The following is a 20,426-nucleotide window of genomic DNA, read 5'->3' on the forward strand; positions in this document are numbered from 1 at the left end:
ACTAATAAAGCATGGTCTTCACTACCTACCTACCAACATACCGACCGTATACAAATCTTCTATCGGTCAACAATGTGGAAAACGTGTCCTTTAGCCACTCAAGAAGGACCTCATATTGTCACCAAGCCAGACTGGAAAAACTGATTCCTGAAGCAATCATTTATTCAAGTTTTATCTCCATATAAAGCCAGAGAAGGGGAAGGCCATACACTTGGCCTACATCACTCTGAGTCCCTGTGTCACATTTTGCCCTTGGCTTTCACATAGGTCAGTAATAAATACTTATGCATATCCAATAATTTTAATCCTCTTTTACTCAATTGGGGTCATTCATTTTGTCATTTAACCCTCTTCATAGCAAATTCCCCTCAGAACCAGGGAGTGAAAATAAACCAGTACTTGTCTTCCCGCTAGACAAGGATAGTTATATAATAGCTTTCTCGGGGCTGCTATGAAATTCAGACCTAAGTCTCAAGTTCAAATGTCCTAACGTCCTTAACCAAGACTGCAGAAATTTATGGCAAATATATATGGCCCTCTCCTTTCCAACTTGATATTTTTACCCTGCTTGCTTTCCATTTTATTTTACCTATATTTTCATTGTTAAAAGTCTCAATGGAGAGCTGACACGTTATAAGGATTTCATCTTCATCAGGAAAAAGAGTCAGAGTGATGATACACTGCATCTTGGCTCACTTAGAAGGCTACTTCTCAGCAAAGGAGACTCAATAATACCCAGACGAAGCATATGTGTCTATGATAAAAGAGAAGGAAAAGAGAAAAATGAAGATGATTTCAAGGGCATATGCTTGGGAAGCAGAAGAACTGAGCAAAGAGATCTGGGGAGGAAATCTCTTTAGAAAGCTAGGTATCAACAGATCTTCACTAGTTCACATCTGGGTAGCTGTTGATCAACTATACAACCTCCAGAGATGAACTTAACAAAAACTAGCCTGGTGCAAAGTCGGAAACATAACTAATTCAGCTCTGTCACTGAATGCTGTCTCTTTATTTCTGTCTCTGTTTTCTCATCTATAAAATGAAGCGATTAGGAAAAAAAAAAGTCACAAGTACTGGTTCTAACATTTTATGATTTTTGAGATGGAATCTAAGAAATGAAAAGAATCTGATGAAAGAGGTGTAAATCTGGAGTCACTCCTTCATTCCGTCATTTACATACTGTACTCAAAGAATCTCCTAAGGCATGTGTGTGGGGGAGGAGTAAGTAAGACAACCCACTGGTGCAATTAATAAAAAAAAAAAAAAAATGACCAGAACATCAGTTTATAGTTCTTTTTACCTGAAAAGGAAAGGAATGCATCTTACATCAACACCAGCACCCTCATTTGAGTTTACATGTTAGATGGCCGTATGTCAAGCATTTGGTTTATTTACAGTAGGATGTCATCTTTGTGGATTTATTAAAAACAAAACAAAACAAACAAACAAAAAACCCTTTAAGCAAAGAGGTGAAGAGTGACCACAAAAATATTTTGTACTATACAGAGGTGTTATAGTTACTTTATGGCAAAATACATAGAAGAATTTGTCCTAAATTTACTGACCTATCCTATGATCACAAGTGGGCTGGCAGATTTTTTTTTTTTAATGAGCTTATTTAATCCATTCAATCCATTCAAGATGAGGTTTTTAACAAGCACAAGAAAATAGCTGCCTTTTGGAAAGAAACACTATGGAGAAAGCTTTTTGGAAAAAGAAGTGCTTTTATATCTACAGAGAACTTAGAAATACTTTTCTAATCTATTTTAACATTTTCAATAAATATAAAAAGATTTTTTTCATTTTGAACTCCCCCATCCTAATTAATACAAACTCTAATACCTTTTTTGAGAATATAATGAGAATAGAAATTTACCAGATTGTAACCAAAATTTTTGCATAACTGGTAGATGGTTCAAAAATGAGAAACACTAGTTAATAAATTTAGTCAGTAATGTTCTTCATATCTTTGTTTTTCCCAAGCTCGTGAAAAGTAACAACTTTTAGAACCATTATTTACTTAATCATTTCTCCCAATACAATCAATAATGCCTTTAATCAAAGGATCTCCTTGAATGGCTACCCAAAGAAATAAAATCCTTTGTATCAAGCAAGTGTATTTATTTCACAAACAGAAATTTACAAGTTATTTCTGCCTCATCAAATTCAATATGTAAAAGATTTCTTTCCACCCATCACACCTAAGTACATGTCTCGTTTTCCTAACTATAAAAGTATTGCAATATGTAGTAGAGGGGAAAAAAAATCAAACTATAAAAAGACATAAGTAATCACACACACAAAAATATATATAAATATTAAATGAAAAATTATCTATAATCCCTTCCCTCCTTGTGTAATATTTTTTAAATGCACTGGCTACTTTCTCACTCAGCATTCAAAATCACTTCTCCATAGCAGATCATTCACCTCCATAAACACCTTTAATAGTTACAATGTAGCTCAATATACAGACAAATCTTATTTCACTTAGCCCAAATATCACACTAACGGACATTTGTATTATTTCCAATTTGTTTATTACTATGTAAGAGCTGTGATTTTGGCTTTTGTTTTTTTAAAGAAACACAGGATAAAAGGTCTCTCTTCAGCTGGTGTATCCAACAGTTTTAAGTAAATATTTCTAGCTTATAAGTCATTATTTAGGACTATCCTACATATCATCAGAACAGTCTTTTCTTCCTATAAACAATCGAGTTGAAATGAATTCTTAAATGGTCTCTTGTTTTGGAGATTCAGAAAATAGAATGAATTTGTTCTGAAATAGAATTTGGGCACTCTGGTTAAGTGGAAAACAACAATTCCATTCAAAATACTACTGTGCACTGAAGCTTTTTTGAACTCTTGCAGGAATTTTTCACATGAGGAAACAAGGTATTTTCTTTAAAAAAGAAAGAAGATAAAAGATTTATAGTCATAATTCTAAATGTCCTTATTTTGAAATTAATGAAAAATTGCTATTGTTTATTTAACCAAAATCACACTATGTTCTCAATCAACACGCTTCCCAAAGCCTATTCAACATGGTCTGTGACTCATAACACACGAATTAAAGAGATTTCTTTAATAAGATAAAATATTTTCTGCTTTTTGTGTCAAGCATTTAATATTTTAAAATAATAATAGGATAGGGATACTTCTCTCTTAGGTAATCAATCACTCAAGTTGAATATATATTACCATCTTTCATAAAAGGCCCTTAATTTTCTATTTAATTCAAGCTTAAAAAAATAATAATTCAGGTTCAATTTTTAAATAAATGTATTCTCCAGGGGCTAATTTTAAAGCCTGCATCCATCTGAAATAGTAATTTATGCCTCCTGAAAATTGGCAACTGTAGCTACTACTGTGGCAATAAAACACATCCATGTAAAGTGGAAATAACAGCTGATCTGGATGGCTCTGGTTTATAAGCATTTCTTTCTTTCTAAGAGGTCTGCCTTTGTTCCTTCAGTTTTCTTCAATGTTCTCAGGAATTCTTTTTCTTCAGCAAAAGAGAAATGTTACTTTTTATATTGTGTAAAAGAGTTAATTAAAATAGGGAATTTTATTATATTATGAAAATACACAGTATACTCACTCACTCACTTCTGCTGAAAGGAAAAATTACCTTGCTTTCTCCTGTCTGAACACCAGTTATCTAAAGAGAAAGGAGCCGGGCACTCACAGTTAAAATCGGGGGATGCTTCGACCTCCCCTTCCCGGCCTTGCCAGGCTGCAGGGTGGCAGTAAAGTCAGCACAGGTGACTGACATGTTTACATCTGATAAGGCAGAGCAGAGCGGACACCACACAGACTCAAGCTCCAAGCCAGCAACAGGACTGCAGACCGGTGATGACATGTGGCCTTTAAAAAGCAAGCACACACACTCTGATTGTGGGCATCCATGACATCTTCTGAACAGATTCATCTGGATCACCCACAGGTCACGTCTGACATGAAGCAGCAAGACTAAATAACTAATGACAAATTCCTGACTAGGATACTTCTAGTTGTAGAATTTTGTCTGCCAATAAATGCCATTGGGTTGGGTGTGGTATAAGTTACGGAGGGTGGGATCAGTTAAAGTAAGTCAATCACAAACAGTGGACACCACGCTGCTTCCGGGATCCAAGGACTCTCTACCAGATAAGTCACCAACTTCCAGTGACCCACATCACCGCTGTCCTACACTATCTCAGAGCAGGAGGGTGGAAGGAAAGAAAAGGAAGGGAGGGAGGGAAGAAAGGAGGGAAGAGAAGGGAAGGAAGGAAGGAAATTATCAAGCTTTATTTTCAGAGAACCTGAGGATACTAAAGCAGAAGGAAGAACGATATTGTGAGAAGTGGGTCAGTTGAAAGCAGCTCTCCTTAGAGGGCAGACTCTCAGTCAGCCAGCCTACCTGGCAGCCGGTCTTCCATCCCCCCGACTTGACACCCCCACACCGCCCATGTGTGCACCCCTTTTATTATTCTGCCTAAAACTCCTCTAAACAGAGCTTGAGAAGAGTTAAAAGCATCCTCTTAAAAAAAAAAAATATATATATATAAAGAAAAGTTTATCTCTTTATTCCTATCTTTTCTGTTCAACTTGAGAAATACTCAAGAGTAGATGTGGTAAAGGGTTCTCACCCTCATTCCTGGGACCACAGACTGGTGCAGCCCACTCTGGAAGCAACCTGGCAACATGTACCGAGAGCCTTAACACAGTCATACTCTCTGAGCAAGTAACTCCCCCAAAGGGGAATCTGTTCTAAGGAAATCATCCAATATAAGAAAAGGTTTTATATAAAGAGATGTTGATGGCAGCATTACTTATGACAGCAAATAACTGGAACCAATGTATAGACTATTAAAACTTCATTAGGCTACTAGGCAGTCATGAAAAATTGTCACTGTGAAGAATAATGACACGAGGAAATACACAGACAGTATAATCACAAAGAAATTTTTTAAAGAGATATTGCAAAGATACCCACCAAAACATTAACACTGATTGCTTCTGGAGAAAATGATCATGGTAATTCTTCACTATATTTGTCAATATTTTTCAAAGTTTTCATATAGAAAATAAACCATACACACACACAGACACACACACACACGCCTTTCCTCTTATTAGAACTTAAATGCCACTGGAAACCATGAATAGCTCTAGTTCACCTAAACAGACATAAAAAAAAAGTTCCAAATAACACAAAATAAAAATATTCACTATGGCCTATTTACTGGATCAATTCTTCATTGGCATGTTTTAAATTCGTGCACATCTGATGCCAAAACTGCAAAAGAAAAGTAAGTCAAAGGGACACAGTAGCTTCTCCTAACCTATATTTTTCATTTAAAATGTCTCTCAAATTTGCTCCTGTCCTCCTACTTTGGTTCAATGTGCCAAAAAAAAAAGAAGTGCCTTCTGGGTTTATCATAATTGTTTCTGAACAGTTCTTTCTATGCCAGAGCATTTGAACTTTTCATCTGTGTGCAGGCAGAATCTAATTTACGAATGGGTAGTGTTCCAAGCGTTCATTTGGAAGGTGGCTGTTTGTTCTGATGAGGAAACGTATTCCAATTCCTAATGGAGTAAAAGCCTGGGGTCTTGGTTCTACGAGGGAGGGGTTAGTTGAAAAGAAAGTTTCTTCTCAGGCTTCTGAGCACAGAAGAAAGCTAGAGCACATTTTCAAAAAGGTAAAGTTGATTAACAGTACAGTGAAAATGGGCATTGTGGAGCACGGAAACTTCAGGAGTCAGGAAGTTTCAAGATGAAAGTCAGTGAAAGATACATGAACATCCCAGACCCCGGGCATGTGAGAGATGGAGATGGCAATGTGGTTGGGCTGCAGGAGGATTACTCAGAAAATTCAAGAGTGAAGAAATTTTCTGCTTATTTAGATGAGTGTCTTTGACTTTTTTAAGACTATGGATGACCCAGCAAGGCGTCCATCCCCATTCACACCTGGGTATCCTGGGAAACAAGACAGCGACAGCGATTGCATGTGTGTTTGGGAGCAGGGGGATTCCAACCTGGGTGTCCAGGTATGCAAAATAAACTGTAAATACACATGTTTCTATCTATAATGCGATATGTGTGTTCCTGAAAAACTTTAGGTTCTGTATACACACTAAAAATAGATTTGAGGCAGACCACTCAAAACCCGTAGAAGGCTTAAAAAAATAAAATGCTAAAAGCTATGCATACCAGTCTTCAGAACTGCTTAATTTCTAAGAAATACAGAAGGGACTTTATCTTTAAAAATTCAGTTGTGAAGATCACTTGATGCAAATAATATAAGGAACGACTGAGTTATACAGACTAGAACCAAATGCACAAACACTGGACAGAGCCATGAAATTAGTTCTTCCAAGACATTGAACCTGGCCACCTGAGTCAAGAGACGAGCAAGGACGAGGGGACAAGGTGTCCCGCTGTCCTATCCAGTTTGCTCCCTTTGGCCATGTCGGGTATTTTTGCCTCCTGTTCCCTGGAGGCATTAAACAGTGATGTGCCCAAGGAAAATTGTACATGGACCAATTTCTGCCTCGTATGCATCACTCCCCATTGACCAAACTTCTGTAAGCTAATTTACATAATGTAAACACGCACATAGCAGAAAAGCCTGTGTAATTATACATTTTCTAAAGCAGATTCAAATCTGTAAAGGAAACCCCACTTTCTTTTTTTTCTATCCAGCCTGACCACTGCCTGAATGCTTCCTCCAGGATACCAACACTTAGGAATTCCACATGAGAAATTCTGGATGCATGACCAGAAAAAAGCAGGGCAGCTGCTAGCACACAGGGCACCTCTGTGCACATCAGAAGATGAACTTCCTCTGTGCAGGCAAATTACAAAAAGAGAGTTGCAACCCTTTGCCAGGGGCATGTGGGTGGCAGTACTGCCCCTCCCACCCAGGCGCCTCTGTGCAGGTTATATGATAGCAGTGCCATCCAGGTCCCTCATTCTTGGGTCCATTAATACAGAATACCTTCCTCAACATGCAGGTGGAAACAAAAACAGAAGCACGTTTATTACAATTACAAATAGCACTAAGCTCTGAATGTTAGGGGGTCCAGCAACTTGCAGACAGGATTTGAATCCTAAATGACCAAGCCCAAAGGAATCAATGTGAACAGAAGCAATTTAAATAGGAATACGTGGGACTTCTCTGGACATCCAATAGTTAAGACTCCAGGCTTCCACTGCAGGGCGCACGGGTTCAATCCCTGGGTTCGGGAACTAAGATCCTGCATGCCAGGAGGTGCGGCCAAAAGGAAAAAAAAAAAAAAAAAAAACACGAATATGTGCGAGAGAATGGAAACAAACATAACTGTAAAAATAGAAGATGGGACGCATAATGGCACCTGAAGAAAGGTTCAGCACGTCCCTGAAAATGACACTGGTCCTTTATGCTTTTGTACATGCTACTTACTCTGCCTGTGCCCAACCTCTCCAGCCTCTGTACCAGGCGAATTCTAACTCATTCTTCAAGATCCAACTCAAACAGCATTAAGTCTCGCTGGAGCAGTTTATGAAGCCTCTGTTGCCAGCAGATCTGTTCACAAAACCTGGGGAGAGGGGTCCCTCGCCTAGAAGGATTCCAAGGCTTCAGGACTGTCACTGTCCTTCTACCCAGGTGCCACCTAGCAGCCCAGGCTGCCTTGCAGGAGGCCCAGTGGCCCCACCTAGTTGGCCAATCTGATGGCCACTGGCGCTCTTTTTTGTCTCTCTCTTTCTCTCACTCTTAAGAAATCTGAAATTAGGATGCAGGGTGGCTAAATGCTATCTCAATGGACCGGGGTCTGGGGGCAAATAAGCATAGTTGCTGTGTCGGGTCTACTTGCACAAAGCAGCTGAGAAAAGACATTATTATTAAAGAAAAGGTTCACAAAAAGTGATGCAAAGATTAGCAAGAAAGTGAGGAAGGGGGAGCTTTGGCTCCTGGTCTATGTGTGGCTCTCAGTGCCCTTGTGCTCCAGGAGTTATCCCAACCCCCCTCCCTGTTTTTTCCTTTAGCTAATCTGACTTGCATGACTGTCATTTACAACCACATAAATCTTGAAGGCGGTTCCGTTAATTCACCCATGTAGCACGTTGTTTACATAATTACATGCCTATCTTCCCAGTAGGACTATGAACTCCTTACAAGCAAAAACTGTCTTTTCCATACTTCTTCCTCTAAGGACTTAAAGAAAACGCCTCAAAAAAAAAAAAAAAAAAAAAAAATCAAACCAATTACAGGTTATTGGTAGTAGAACTTTAGACCTTTAGCTACCAAATCCAGCTGAGTCAACTTCCCAAACACCTCTGGGGACACCCTCTCTCTGACAGCACGGAACTGCCCTGGTTCAGACCCTGGTTGCCTCTTACTGGCGGACAGCAATGGCTTTCTCAGAGTCTCCTCTGGTGAGACTGAGTCCAGTCACTGACCCACCCCTGGAGTGGCCAGAGAAGCACCCAACCACCCTGGAGCTCCGACTCCTCCCTCGCTGTCACCTGTCATTCCCTCTTTTTAGAAGTTTTGATGCCCGTTTCCACTTCTACTAATAGGGTGGCACTAGGTTATTCGGAGTAACTCTGCCACTGAAAACGACTAAACATCCTGAATAAAATATTTTTTCAAGCATCTTCTTAAAAGCATCAAAGCATTAAAGCGGCAGGAGTGACTTTGCCAAAATCTGAGGAAAAGCAGGATGCTAGAGCAGTCAGCTCCCACGGAAGCCACGTCGTGTTAAGGTCCCATAGGTTGAGAGGAAAAGAAGTCAGAGCCTAGAGCCCATCCAAGGTGGGGATCTAATAGGAAACCCTTTCTTCATAAGGTTAGGAGCCAAAAGGGTCACAGCCTCGGGGTAAAGGTGATCCCAAAGTAAACCCATTCCACCCCCAGGGGAAGGCTGCCTAAATGTATATCACCAGCAAGTCCAAAAAATCCCAAGCTGTGAGTTTAGTTTAAAATGCCCTCGGTCTGCAGTGCCTTTAGCCACTTGGCAACAGGAAACAATCCTCTATAGAGGGGCACACTTTCACCCTAAGACTCAAAAATCCACCCTAAGTAACTGTCCAAGGGAAGTGAGCAGCTCATGGCCAAAATTACCAAGCACACATGGGAACGAGACACCATGACTAAGACCCAGAAGAAACGTTAACACACTAGAAAGAAACCCAGGAAGACCCGAGGTACTGGGATCATCGTTATTCTCACAATGTTTGAAGAATCTTAAATTTAACTTACAGCACGCTTCTGAACACTAGAACTTTTAGAGGCATACCGGAAGCCATTAACAGACCCAAACTAGGTGGAATAAAGCAGAAATGACACTGCAGTACACTCTTCTACAAAATAAGGTCTCAAGTTTGTTCAGAAATGCTTTCATAGTCTTCACACAATTGATTTTTCATAGTCTTCACACAGTTGATGCTCTAGGAGAGAAGCTGTGGGCTCTCTGAAACTTCTCTGCTGTGTTCACAAGGCAAAGCTCCCACAGGCAGCTGTGGACACCGGCTCTTGATCTGTCATCAGCTCGTGGTTACCCGACATCTCTTATCACAGGCTTGCAGACAGTCCTCCCCGACTCTCCCGCGGCCACTGCTCAACCCGCTCAGCAAACTGCTCTAAACGCTCTGCTCATTCCTAGCAAAAACAGAGCTCACGCGCTGATGAAAATTCAACAGGGAAGGGCTCACGCACCCCCGTGGAGCACTTAGTGGCTCCGCTCACTCATTCCACAATCTTTATTGGGCGCCTACTACATACAAGCACCGTTCCGGGTGCGGGGAGGCGGCGGCAGATAAGACCTAGCCTCAGCTGCTGGGGAACTGAAGTTAACAGGTTCACAGCCCAGTCAGGGGAGAGAAATAATAAATGTAAACAACTCCATTTCCGAGAGTGTCAAGTGTCACAGAGAATAAGGGCCGTGTGAGCGTGGAGGGGCTTCTTCAGATGTGGTCAGGGAGGCTCTGGGAGAAGGCAAGCCTTCAGCTGAGAAAGTAAAATGACGAGGGGCCCATTATTCAAAGACCCGAGGGAAGAACGTTCCAGACAAAGAGAAAAGTAAATGCAGAAGCTCTGAGGCTGCCTTCAGCTTGGCTTGTATAAGGAACAGAAAAAGACCCGTGTGGCTGGAAGGGAGAAGGCACAGGGGGGAGTCAGGGCCAGGCTGGTAAGACTTCCAAGCCACGGAGGAGAGGTCAGGTTGGTTTTTTTTTTTCCTCTTCAAATATTTATTTATTTATTTATTTATTTATTTGAAGTATAGTTGCTTTACAATGTTTTGTAAGTTTCAGGTGTACAGCAAAGTGACTCAGTTATACGTATGTAGGGAAGCCTCTGGAAAGCGTTCATGGAAGAAGTGACAGGACATCATCTACATTTCAGAAAGTTCACTCTGCCACTGCTGCTGGGAATTGGGATTGAGACAGGGTAAGGAGACCACCCTTTCAGGGAAATCTGAATTTTAAGATTTCATTTTAATTAAATGAGATTTAAGTAGCCATCTGCGGCTAGTAGCTACCAAACTAGACAGTGTGGCCTCCAGCGCATGTGCAGGCTGATGGATTCGGTGTCCAAAAGCTGGTGGACTGGGTAGCAGGGAGAGTGCAAGGTGACGCCTTCTATTTGTTCAACACTTTCTAAAGCCTCAAAGATAATTGTCTGGCGGGGGTGGGGGGGGGAGACAGAGGGACAAAACACTAGAGGGAAGTCTAAGGGGAGGGGAAAAGCAAGAAGTAGATTCAAAGAGCAGAGAACACACTGAGAGAGAATAGTACAGTTCCAGGGTTGAGTACCACTTGAAGTTTATGGTAAATGTTAAAGTGGCCCTTGTCAGAACTGTTAAGTTTTTCTCTGGCAAACATCGGCTACTCAGGCTTTTAAGGTCTGCCCTCAAACTACCTTTTCAACCAACTCCTAATACTCCCCCATTTACCTCTGTGGTTTTTGATCTTCCTGGTGGCAGAACCTTTCTTCCCTTGTACATGTACAGTACGTATTCAGGGCTCACAAAACACAATGAAAAGAAAAAAAAAAAAAGAGTATGATGAGAATAAAATCAAGCTGTTCTGGATGAGGCTGAGGCAGGGGCGAAACTCCCCCGCCAGCTCCGCCCCTTTCCACCCGCCTCGGAGGCACCGCCACGGAACCCCAGGGTTTGAAACCGAAGATTGAACCCCCAGCCAGTGCTTCTCAAACTGGAAGGTGCTTACAAATCACCTGTCTTATTAAAATGCACATTCTGCCCCAGAAGGTCTGCAGAGAGGCCCACAACTCTGCATTTTCCAACAGGCTCCTGGGTGACGGCTGGTGCCGTGGTTCCGTCACTCGCTTGGAGTGAGTGGCAAGGCCCAAGGCCACAGCCACACCAGACCCCTCAGCATCATGCATTCAGTCGGCTTACTTTTGCCAGTGTTGTCCCCTTGGCCACACACACCTTTCCTTGCCTTCTCCAGCTGGGAGAGTCTATTCCATCTCCAAGGCCCTCTCAACGTCAGCTCCTCTGGCACCTTCTCCAAGAGTCCTGGGCAGAAGCAATCATGACCCAGTCCCTGCTCCCATCCCCTAGCACTTTCCCCCTTTCTCACTCTGCTCCAGCCACACAGGCTTCCTTGCAGTTTCCTAAATATGTCAAGTCAGCACCAGCCTCAAGGCCTTTCTTTGCGCGCGCTGTTCCCTCTGCCTAAAATGCCCTTCCCCCAGATATCCTCAGGTCCAACCCCTTCATCTCCTTTATCTCTTTACTCAAATGTCTTCTTCATAAGGTTTATACTCTGACCACCCTATATAACACCCTCCAGCCCAGCATTCCTGATACTCTAGTTGTTTGTACATGTCTATGCATATCTCTGTTTCTCCTGTAGTTAAGAGCAATTTGAAGGTATGGTCCACAATATACTCATTTTGCAACCCACGCGTCTTGCACAATGTCTTTACGTTTAAAAAACAAAAGTGAAATATCAAATTAATAGCTGACACAATTTGTAACTAATGAATCTGAATTAAAATTTTGATACCTTGAACAACCTGAGCACTAGCACAGGCATTAAAGATACTAAAAAGAACATTACAACATTAATAATGATATGAAAGCAAGGGCACAGAGATAATTCTAAAACGATTAATTTATAACCCAAAGATGCACAAGGATGCCAAGTGCAATGGTGATGTTTTATCTGTGAATCATTATGAATAACAGAACATTTAACATGCACTCTAGTAACTGTCCATGTTTTGTCATTTAGAATACTTTAAAAATGATAATAAGGAAAGCTAACATTTATTAAGAAGAACTTGCCATGTGCCAGCAACTCTTTAGGCATCTTACAAATACCAACTTATTTAACCCACATAACAAACCTCCATAATGGATACCATTATTATCTCCTTTCATAAAGGAACTGAGACTAAGGTGGTAGAGCCAAACCAGAGGGTTTGGCTTCAGAGCCTGAACTCCTAATCACGGGGGACAGGTGAAAAACTATGCTTACTTTGAAAGTCAAGGTTTATCTTCAGGTAGGTTACTGTTTGAAAACTCCCTACGAGACTTTTCATAAAGAAATTGTATATACGCTCTCTTCCTAAATGCTTTGAATATAAGCAATGATCTTTCGGTAAAGGAAAAACTGTCTTCTGTTTTTCTCCATATTAATAGCTAATACTTTGTCAAAGCCTTTAAGACTATGCAAGGAAAGAAAAGATCTCCAAGCAATAAATACCTCCTGGGCCTGGCCCAGGCAGCGTAGTTCCATGGTTATGGGTACAGGATTGAATCCCACCACCTACCAGCACTGTGATCTCAGCAGGTAATTAATTCAACCTCTGCCTGTTCCTACAATGTACTATTCTTCCAAGCTGCTGGGTGCTCTTCCGAGCTGCTGTGTTTCCCACCCCACACCACTCCCAACTTATTCTTGCGAGGGTTCTTAAGTGGGTTCCATGAACCCTCAAGTGGTCCATGGATAGAATTCAGGGGATCTGTGAGCTGGGTAGGATGTATCCTATGTGTTTTCATTCATTTGTTCAAAAGCATTGTTCTAAGAAGGGATCCACAGCCTTCACTGGACTGCTGTGGGGTCCACAGCACAAAAAAAAAGGAAATGTGATTAAAAGTATATACAGAGAAATAAGCTAGGAGGTATAACAGTTCAAGAAAGGAAATTAATCTGGTTTGATTGGTAGAGGTGAGAATGTTAAGATATGGAGTCAAGGAAAATACCTAGGTATTCCTAAATGAAACGGCATCACTTCCTTTCTAACCTTCTAAAAATAAAAGCGGCCCCACTTCTACTCATTGGTTCCATAAATCTTTAAGCTCTCTCACTAGCACATGCACATCCCAATCAATCACTGTCTCCAAAGTACCTCCGCGAACACCGTGGTCTCTGGAGCATCTAATTCTGCTAACCTTCCTGCTGACTTTTCTCCTGTCTCCCGTTTCTTCCTCCTCCACCCCCCCTCAAAGTGAAGTGTCCCAGGTGCTCCTACTTCCCCCTCAGAGATCTGATTTACCCACCATAGCTTCAACCACCAATCCTGCATGGACAACTGTCAATTCTCCATCCCAGCCCTAGCCTTCTCCCGAGCTCCAACGCCACCCTCCAACACCCCGCAGGTGGGCACAGTCGTTAGAATGTCCACTCACCATCACCTGCAACTCAATTCGCCTCAAATCAAAAATCTGTGTATTCGTTTTCAACACGCAATTCCCTCTCTTTTCAAACTCAATCACGCGGTCACCGTTCTTCCAAGGATTCATCACATGCTATCAAGGGACAAATCCTGAACGTTTTTCCTTATTTTTAATGATATTCCTTCTACTGTATGGCTACTCAAAGTACAGCCTATGGACCAGCAGCATCACATCACCTAGGAATGTGACAAAAGCAGAATCTCAGGACTCGCCCCAGACCTGCTGAGTCAAAATCTGCATTTTTAAAATGTCCCCAGGTGATTCAAACACACATTAAATTTTAAGAAATACTTGTCTAGCGCTTACTTAATATGCTACCAGCCTAACAGCATCTGAATTTGTTCATCTTTAGGTATCAATTACTGAATCTTTATTATGTGCCAATTACAGTACTAGGCTTTAAATACATTATCTTACTTACGCCTCAAAATAATCCTGTGAGGCAATCGTCATCATCTCCATTGTAAGAAAGAGTAAATTGAGGCTCAGGTGGATAAATCATCTATCTGTTCAAAAAGCCCATCAAGATGGAGGCAGGATTTGGACTTTCATCTGTCTGACCAAAAGCCATTTGGCCAAACTGCACCAATTTCCTTAAATTCCAAAATTTGTATTTCCAAGGGTATGTTGGCAAAATTAATTACTAAGGTTGACTGCGTTTTCTAATCAACATAAGGTAGGTTTTATTTGTTTATTACAATTCTCACTGAAAATCTTTCTAAAGATGTAGCAGACAATCCTGTCTTAGAAAGAGAAATCATTGTCTTGTCAAGGGCATCATTCTGAATATTCAAGTTCTTTCTAAGGCAGTCAATAAATGGAGAAGAAAATGTATTCTATTCTCAGGATATAACCCCAAGATTTAGGGGGTATGACAATATTTCCCTAATAATAAACTGTGTGTGTGTGTGTGTATGTGTGTGTGTGTGGCATTCTTCTTTTCTCTAAAGTAAAGGGAAGAAAAAAAATTGTGTGAGACTAGTTCTTGAATGAATGGTTATTTGGGTTCCATTCACTGGGTTTCATCTAACGTCTAGCTCTCTACTGTTTTCATTTAATTGCCTCATTCCATTCCGTCAACATTTCATAGTTATTTCATTTTTAAACCCTAGTTTCTCTCTCTTACCTTTTTCAGTGCCCAAATATAAACCCATGAACCTAAAAGACATCACTGTTTCTCCAAGATTATTGCAATTCCAGGACCTTGTTGAGAATATAACAGAGGCTACAATGCTCGGCTCAGAAAACCGCGTATTCACCAAAACACATGAAACATGGTGCACGGGCACCAAGACAGTCACCCTGGCTCCAGTACTAGTACAGATACATGCCTGAGGTCACCTGTCCCTTCTCTGGGGAACTGTTTTCCCCCAACTCCAATGGGCAAGAGCTGCCGCCTTTTCACAACTGCCTGGTCTAGGGAAATGCCATGACTGATGGAAGCTGGACCAGTCAGAATCCTTCCATGGGATTTTTATCACTGAATTGGAGACAGAAGGCCCATTCTGGGGGACAGAAATTACAAAATGTGAAATTCAGGAAGCATTAGTTTCCTGCCCAATGGAGGAAACCAGACAGCAACGAACAAGAATAAAGCCAAAACGGACAGAAAAGTCCCAAGAAAAGTCCAAGCACCTGGTTCCAATTATTCCCAAAGCCCAGCCCTAGCCCTACTTTCCTGGTTTGCTTACCAATTTATCCTTCCACTGTGACCTCCAAAACCCTCCTAATATTTAAAAATTTTGCCTATTCTCACCGACACTTCCATGACTTGCAACAAAAAAATGAACATTAATGTTGATTACTCCGAAACACTACATTTGCTTTAAACAAGTTTTATGCCCTTAAAATTTTTTTATGCAGAGGTCTTCCTTTAGATATTTAAATAGGCTTTTAAATACTCATTTCTAAAAGGCTCCCATTTCACTCCACATAAAAATCTTTTAGAATATCTATTTAAAACAAGCCTTGACTTCTATCATTCCATAGGCAAGCTCCACACACTATTAAAATATAATTGTTAAGAAGCTAACTGCCTGATCACTTTTAGTTTAATTCCAAATGTAACAAGGCAAAATTGCCTTAAGTCATCTTTTCCTTTATGTATTCAATTATAGTCTCCACTTAAAATACTTAAAATAAAAATTGGCAGTGATCCATTCACTGATGGGTAGTCTAAGTCAGAAAGCAGTAACATATCAAATTAACCACACAAAGTCAAGCTTATTCCTGTCATTGAGAATTACAACCAAAATGGGCTTGAAATTTTCCACCTTAACTGCAAGTTTCTACATTTCAATCAAACAGACTTGGACCTAATAGACTGCAGTGCAGTCCAACCATCATCAATCCCACAAACTCTTAGTTCACACGTCCCTTGCAATCACTGCAGATTTCCTTACGTCCAGCCATGGCCTTGAAAATTCCCTGAGTGTGGCTGTGTTTGTGAGGTTATAATAGTCACGCAACTTTTGTTTTATACTATTAGTCTTCCTTGTCTGCGGCTCCTAACTTAATGGCAGGAACCTAGTCGACTGCAAAAGTAGGTGAATCTTGAAGTTAGAAAAAAGCTGGAAATCATCCAGTCCAATCACCTTACTTCACAGATACAAATATTGATGCAAAAATAATAGGCCCAAGGTCAAAAGAATTAGAGAAAGAATCAGAACACAGATCCGATGACCGTTTTACTGTGGTATGTACACGATTCACAATCTTAAAAGATGCCTACATGATCCTCCATGTGATAGATGAGTACAGTTCCCCTTTAGTACTCCAAATAGATGGTTATTTCTAAATGTCCTTAAGACAAATGCAAATGAATTCTAAAAGCAAGAAATTGCTATGTTCATGGCATCTTTTTGCATGAATCCTGATCACATTAGAAATGTAGGGATTTGAATGAGCTCTTCCTGCTCTGCTAGGCTTTCTCATATGTCTCCATTCACGCACAACACAACTGACAAACTTATTCTCATATTATACCGTAGACTTTATCGCACACAAGGTCATATGAAAACATTTATCTAAGACTTTGTTACCTAAAATAAAATCAACCAGAAACACATGGCATCTGAGTGCTTAGATTTCATCTTTATATATACTTCCTTTCTTTATAAAATACAATAAATAAACATTTTTAAAAAGAAAGCTGTGAAACAGACTTTTCTTATGTCAACTCAGAACCCTACAAATAAAGATATTTGGAAAAAAATATGAGGGGCGTTTTTAGCAATCTTTGGCACAGAGGCTAGCACAATGTGCCTGATATGTATTTGTTGAATGAATAACATGGTTACATGGCATACTGTGGAAACCTGACTCCTCTGGATGACTACACTTAGCCTGGCTACCCTTTCTTGAAAGCAAAGGAAGATGCACTATCTGCAAATCACACATTATTTTTATAAGCTTTAAGTAGTTTCAAAGTATTTCCAATTAGCAAGAAACTCTAAAACAAATGTAGCAATTCAAAAGTATCATGTAGCAATAGAAGTGGTTACAGTAAAATACACACAATGACAAGGTTTTCTGAAGTAAATTGGGGCCCTCCCTGGTGGCACAGCTGTTAAGAATCTTCCTTCCAATGCACAAGACACAGGTTCAAGCCCTGGTCCCTGAAGATCCCACATGCAAGATCCCACACGCTGTGGAGCAGCTAAGCCTGTGTGGCACAACTACTGAGCCCACAAACCACAACTACTGAAGCCCAAGCGCCTAGAGGCCAGGCTAGCTTCTCTGCAACAAGAGAAGCCACCACAATAAGAAGCCCACACACTGCAATGAAGAGTAGCCCCCTCTCTGCACAACTACAGAAAGCCTGTGCACAGCAACAAAGACCCAATGTAGCCAAAAAATTTTAAAAAAATAAACTAAAAAAAAAAAAAAGTCAACTGGAGTTCTGACTAATCCCCAGAGAGCACACCCTTTCAGTAGCATATTATCACCACTACCTGACTAGATTAAACCCTCAGACACACTCTCCTGATCAAAACACCAGAACTTCAAAGGAGATAAAAACACCCATACCTAGATAACTAACAACATTACTTAAAAAACAAAACAAAAAAACCCCAAACAAACAAAAAACCCCACAACTAACAGCAACATAATGAAAACGCTTAACAAATTTAGAACACAACTCTGAACCGTACACTTATTACACAGGAAAAATAACATTTTATTTACTTTAATAAAACTTGGGGGGGGGGGGGTTGATGCAGTAGTGTCTGCTGTTGCAAAAGCCTGCATTCCTAATTGCTAAAGAAGTTGTCAGAAAGTTAAAATGAATTTCAGTGGATCAGGCATATTAGGCTGATAGAAATAATCCTGTCCAAACCTTCTTAAAAACAGTCACTCCTTGCAAACACAATCAATCGATCCTGATACAGTTTCACCTCTTCCCCAGCTCAGCCTGGGAAAGAAAACACAACTATGATGCTTTTGAGCCATTTCAACCAACTTCGTTACACTGAGACTGTCCTTTCAAAACCCAACATGGTTTTCTGTCATTTCTATTATGCTGACAAGGGCCCACAGACATCCATCGAAATCAAAAGTACGGAAGGCAAGCTTACACTTCTCAGACGCTAACTGACTGCAGTGAGTAAGGTCATGGTCAAAATTCACAGGCCCATTTAAACTTTCATGCCTCAGCCAAGCGCTCCTATCAGGTTTCCTGATCCTAAGGAGACTAAAACGGCAAGAGTTTCTCGCTGGAGGATCAGCTGGAGGCTATTTCGGACCCTCAGACCGCAGTCCGCATAGCCCGCAGCGGCGCATCTTCAGCACCTCTGGCTTGTGTGTTACGCTAACCTTCCCAAGCCTTCTCCTCCAGCCTTTGAAACAAATCCCCCAAACGGGTGCAGTCAACTCAAGACCGCCTTCCACCGCGCCCGCCGAGACCCCCTCCTGCTGTCATCCCCAGGCCGCCCTTCCGCAGTCGGCGACTTCGGCCTGGCTCCCCAAGGTGGGGGAGGAGGTGTGGGGAGCAAGACTCCCCGCCAAGCAGCCCTTCAGCAGGCACAGCGGCAGGGCGATGCGGGAGAGAAGCAGAGGAAGATGCTAAACACCAGAGCCATATTTACATTGGCTTTATCTTTGCCAAAAAATTCCTGGTGTCCACGAATATCGCCTTTAAAGGGGGAAAAAAAAAAAACGACCTAAGCACTAAGCCGCTGCCCAAAGCTCCCCGATCTCCAGATTTCTCAACCCTGGCCCCGTAAGGGGAGGCTCCAGAGGCTCCTAGCCTCGGACAGGTACACCTGCCGGACGGCGGAGGACCGGGCCTCCCCCGCCGCCCCCGCAGAGAAAGCGACCGCCAGGACTCTGGCCCCAACAGCCCCCGCCGGGGGTGACAGCCCAGGCGGAGTCGTGCCCCGCACAAACTTCCCAGTTCCCGGGATGCGGGGACAGATCTGCCAGCGAAGCGGACGGACGGACTGGGGGCGACACTGATGATACCCGCCGCAAAGGCTCAAACGCAAATGGGACCCCCTCGTCCAGCATCCGGCCCGAGGTCCCAAGGGGGTCCAAGTGGCGCCCGGGCGGCCCCGAGGGGCGGGCGCGCGACGCGGGGCTGGGGGCACCAAGGCGCCGCGGCGAACGGGCAGCCCCGGAGGGCAAGCAGCCGGAGGGCCGGGGCCGCGCTCGGGCTCCCCGCCCCGCAGCAGCTGCAGGGTGAGGAGGAGGGGAGCGAGGAGGAAGAAGAGGAGGAGGAGGAAAGGGACTGCGCGCCGCAGCCCGAGCCCTTACCGAGTGGTTTACCCCCCACATCAGGACGCTGAGCAGCGGATCGCTGGCCCGAAAGAGCTTCACTTTCTGCGCTACGAAGTGCTTCTTCTTGGTCTTGGTCTTGCTCGCCAGGACGGAGGACCCCAGGTTGCCGGGGGTCGCCATGGCCGCCGCCTCTGTCCCCTCCACCGCCGCGCTCCCGAGGCCGGGGACCCGCCCTCTCTACACGCCGGCCCGGGGAGGCAGCTGCATCCCCCCCCGGCGGCGGCCCCGGCGCGCCGTGCCCCGCTGCGCCCGCCGGCACGCTCGTCCCGCTCCGCCCGCGGTGCCCGCTTGGCCCGGCTGGCGAGGGAGGCTGCGCTCGGCTCGCGCTCCGGCCCGGCTCCGCGCCTGCCGCGGCTCCGCGCTCAGCCCGCGGCTCCACCGGGCGCGCGGCGAGCGGCTTCCGCGTTGGGCGCCGGCGTCATGACGCAGGGGGCGGGCGGGCAGCAGCTGCGGCGCCGCCGGGCGGGGCGCCGAGCGCGGGGCGCGGCCGCGGGACCGTTCAGCGGCGCCCTCGGGCTCCGGCTCCCGCTCCGGCTCCACGGTGGCCGGGCCGCCCCCGGGGCGCAGGCGAGCTCCGGGCGGCAGCTCCTCCGAGGCAGGGGAGGCCGCGGGGTGGGCGTGCGGCGCGGGGAGCCTGAGGACCCCCGCAAAGCGTCCCTTCTGCTGCTCAGGAGAAAAGAAGGAAGGATGGGGAGAGTGGGGAGATAGGAGGAGGGGAGCCCCCCCACGCGATGGTCAGGCGAAGGAAGGAGGCTGGGGCACCGCTGCTTACCGGTGCCAAGAATCCGGAGAGCTAGTGAGGCTTGAAACGCTGCGTGGAGACCAGGGCTTCCCTAGCACCGAGGGGAAGGACCTGGGCACGTCGTTGGCCACCTCCCAAAGTAGCCCTGCAGTGAACTTATTAATCCTTTTGTGCCTTTAACCATCGGGCCTTTTGGACCCTGAACATGGGCCATGCCACACGCATGCAGA

General features: G+C 43.5%; 1 protein-coding gene across 1 annotated transcript in view; it reads right to left on the minus strand.

The window, feature by feature from the left end:
• The window catches only part of PIP4K2A (phosphatidylinositol-5-phosphate 4-kinase type 2 alpha), a 176,568-nt gene extending 156,727 nt beyond the window's left edge, over positions 1-19,841 (minus strand). The window contains exon 1 of the mRNA XM_057731214.1: positions 19,431-19,841. Coding sequence (XP_057587197.1) covers positions 19,431-19,574 — 144 coding nt within the window. The 5' untranslated portion in view covers positions 19,575-19,841. The remainder of the gene's footprint in view (positions 1-19,430) is intronic.
• Positions 19,842-20,426: the final 585 nt, after the last annotated feature.

The sequence above is a fragment of the Hippopotamus amphibius genome, chromosome 4 (genome assembly GCF_030028045.1).
Source record: "Hippopotamus amphibius kiboko isolate mHipAmp2 chromosome 4, mHipAmp2.hap2, whole genome shotgun sequence".
In the NCBI taxonomy this organism is placed as follows: domain Eukaryota; kingdom Metazoa; phylum Chordata; class Mammalia; order Artiodactyla; family Hippopotamidae; genus Hippopotamus; species Hippopotamus amphibius.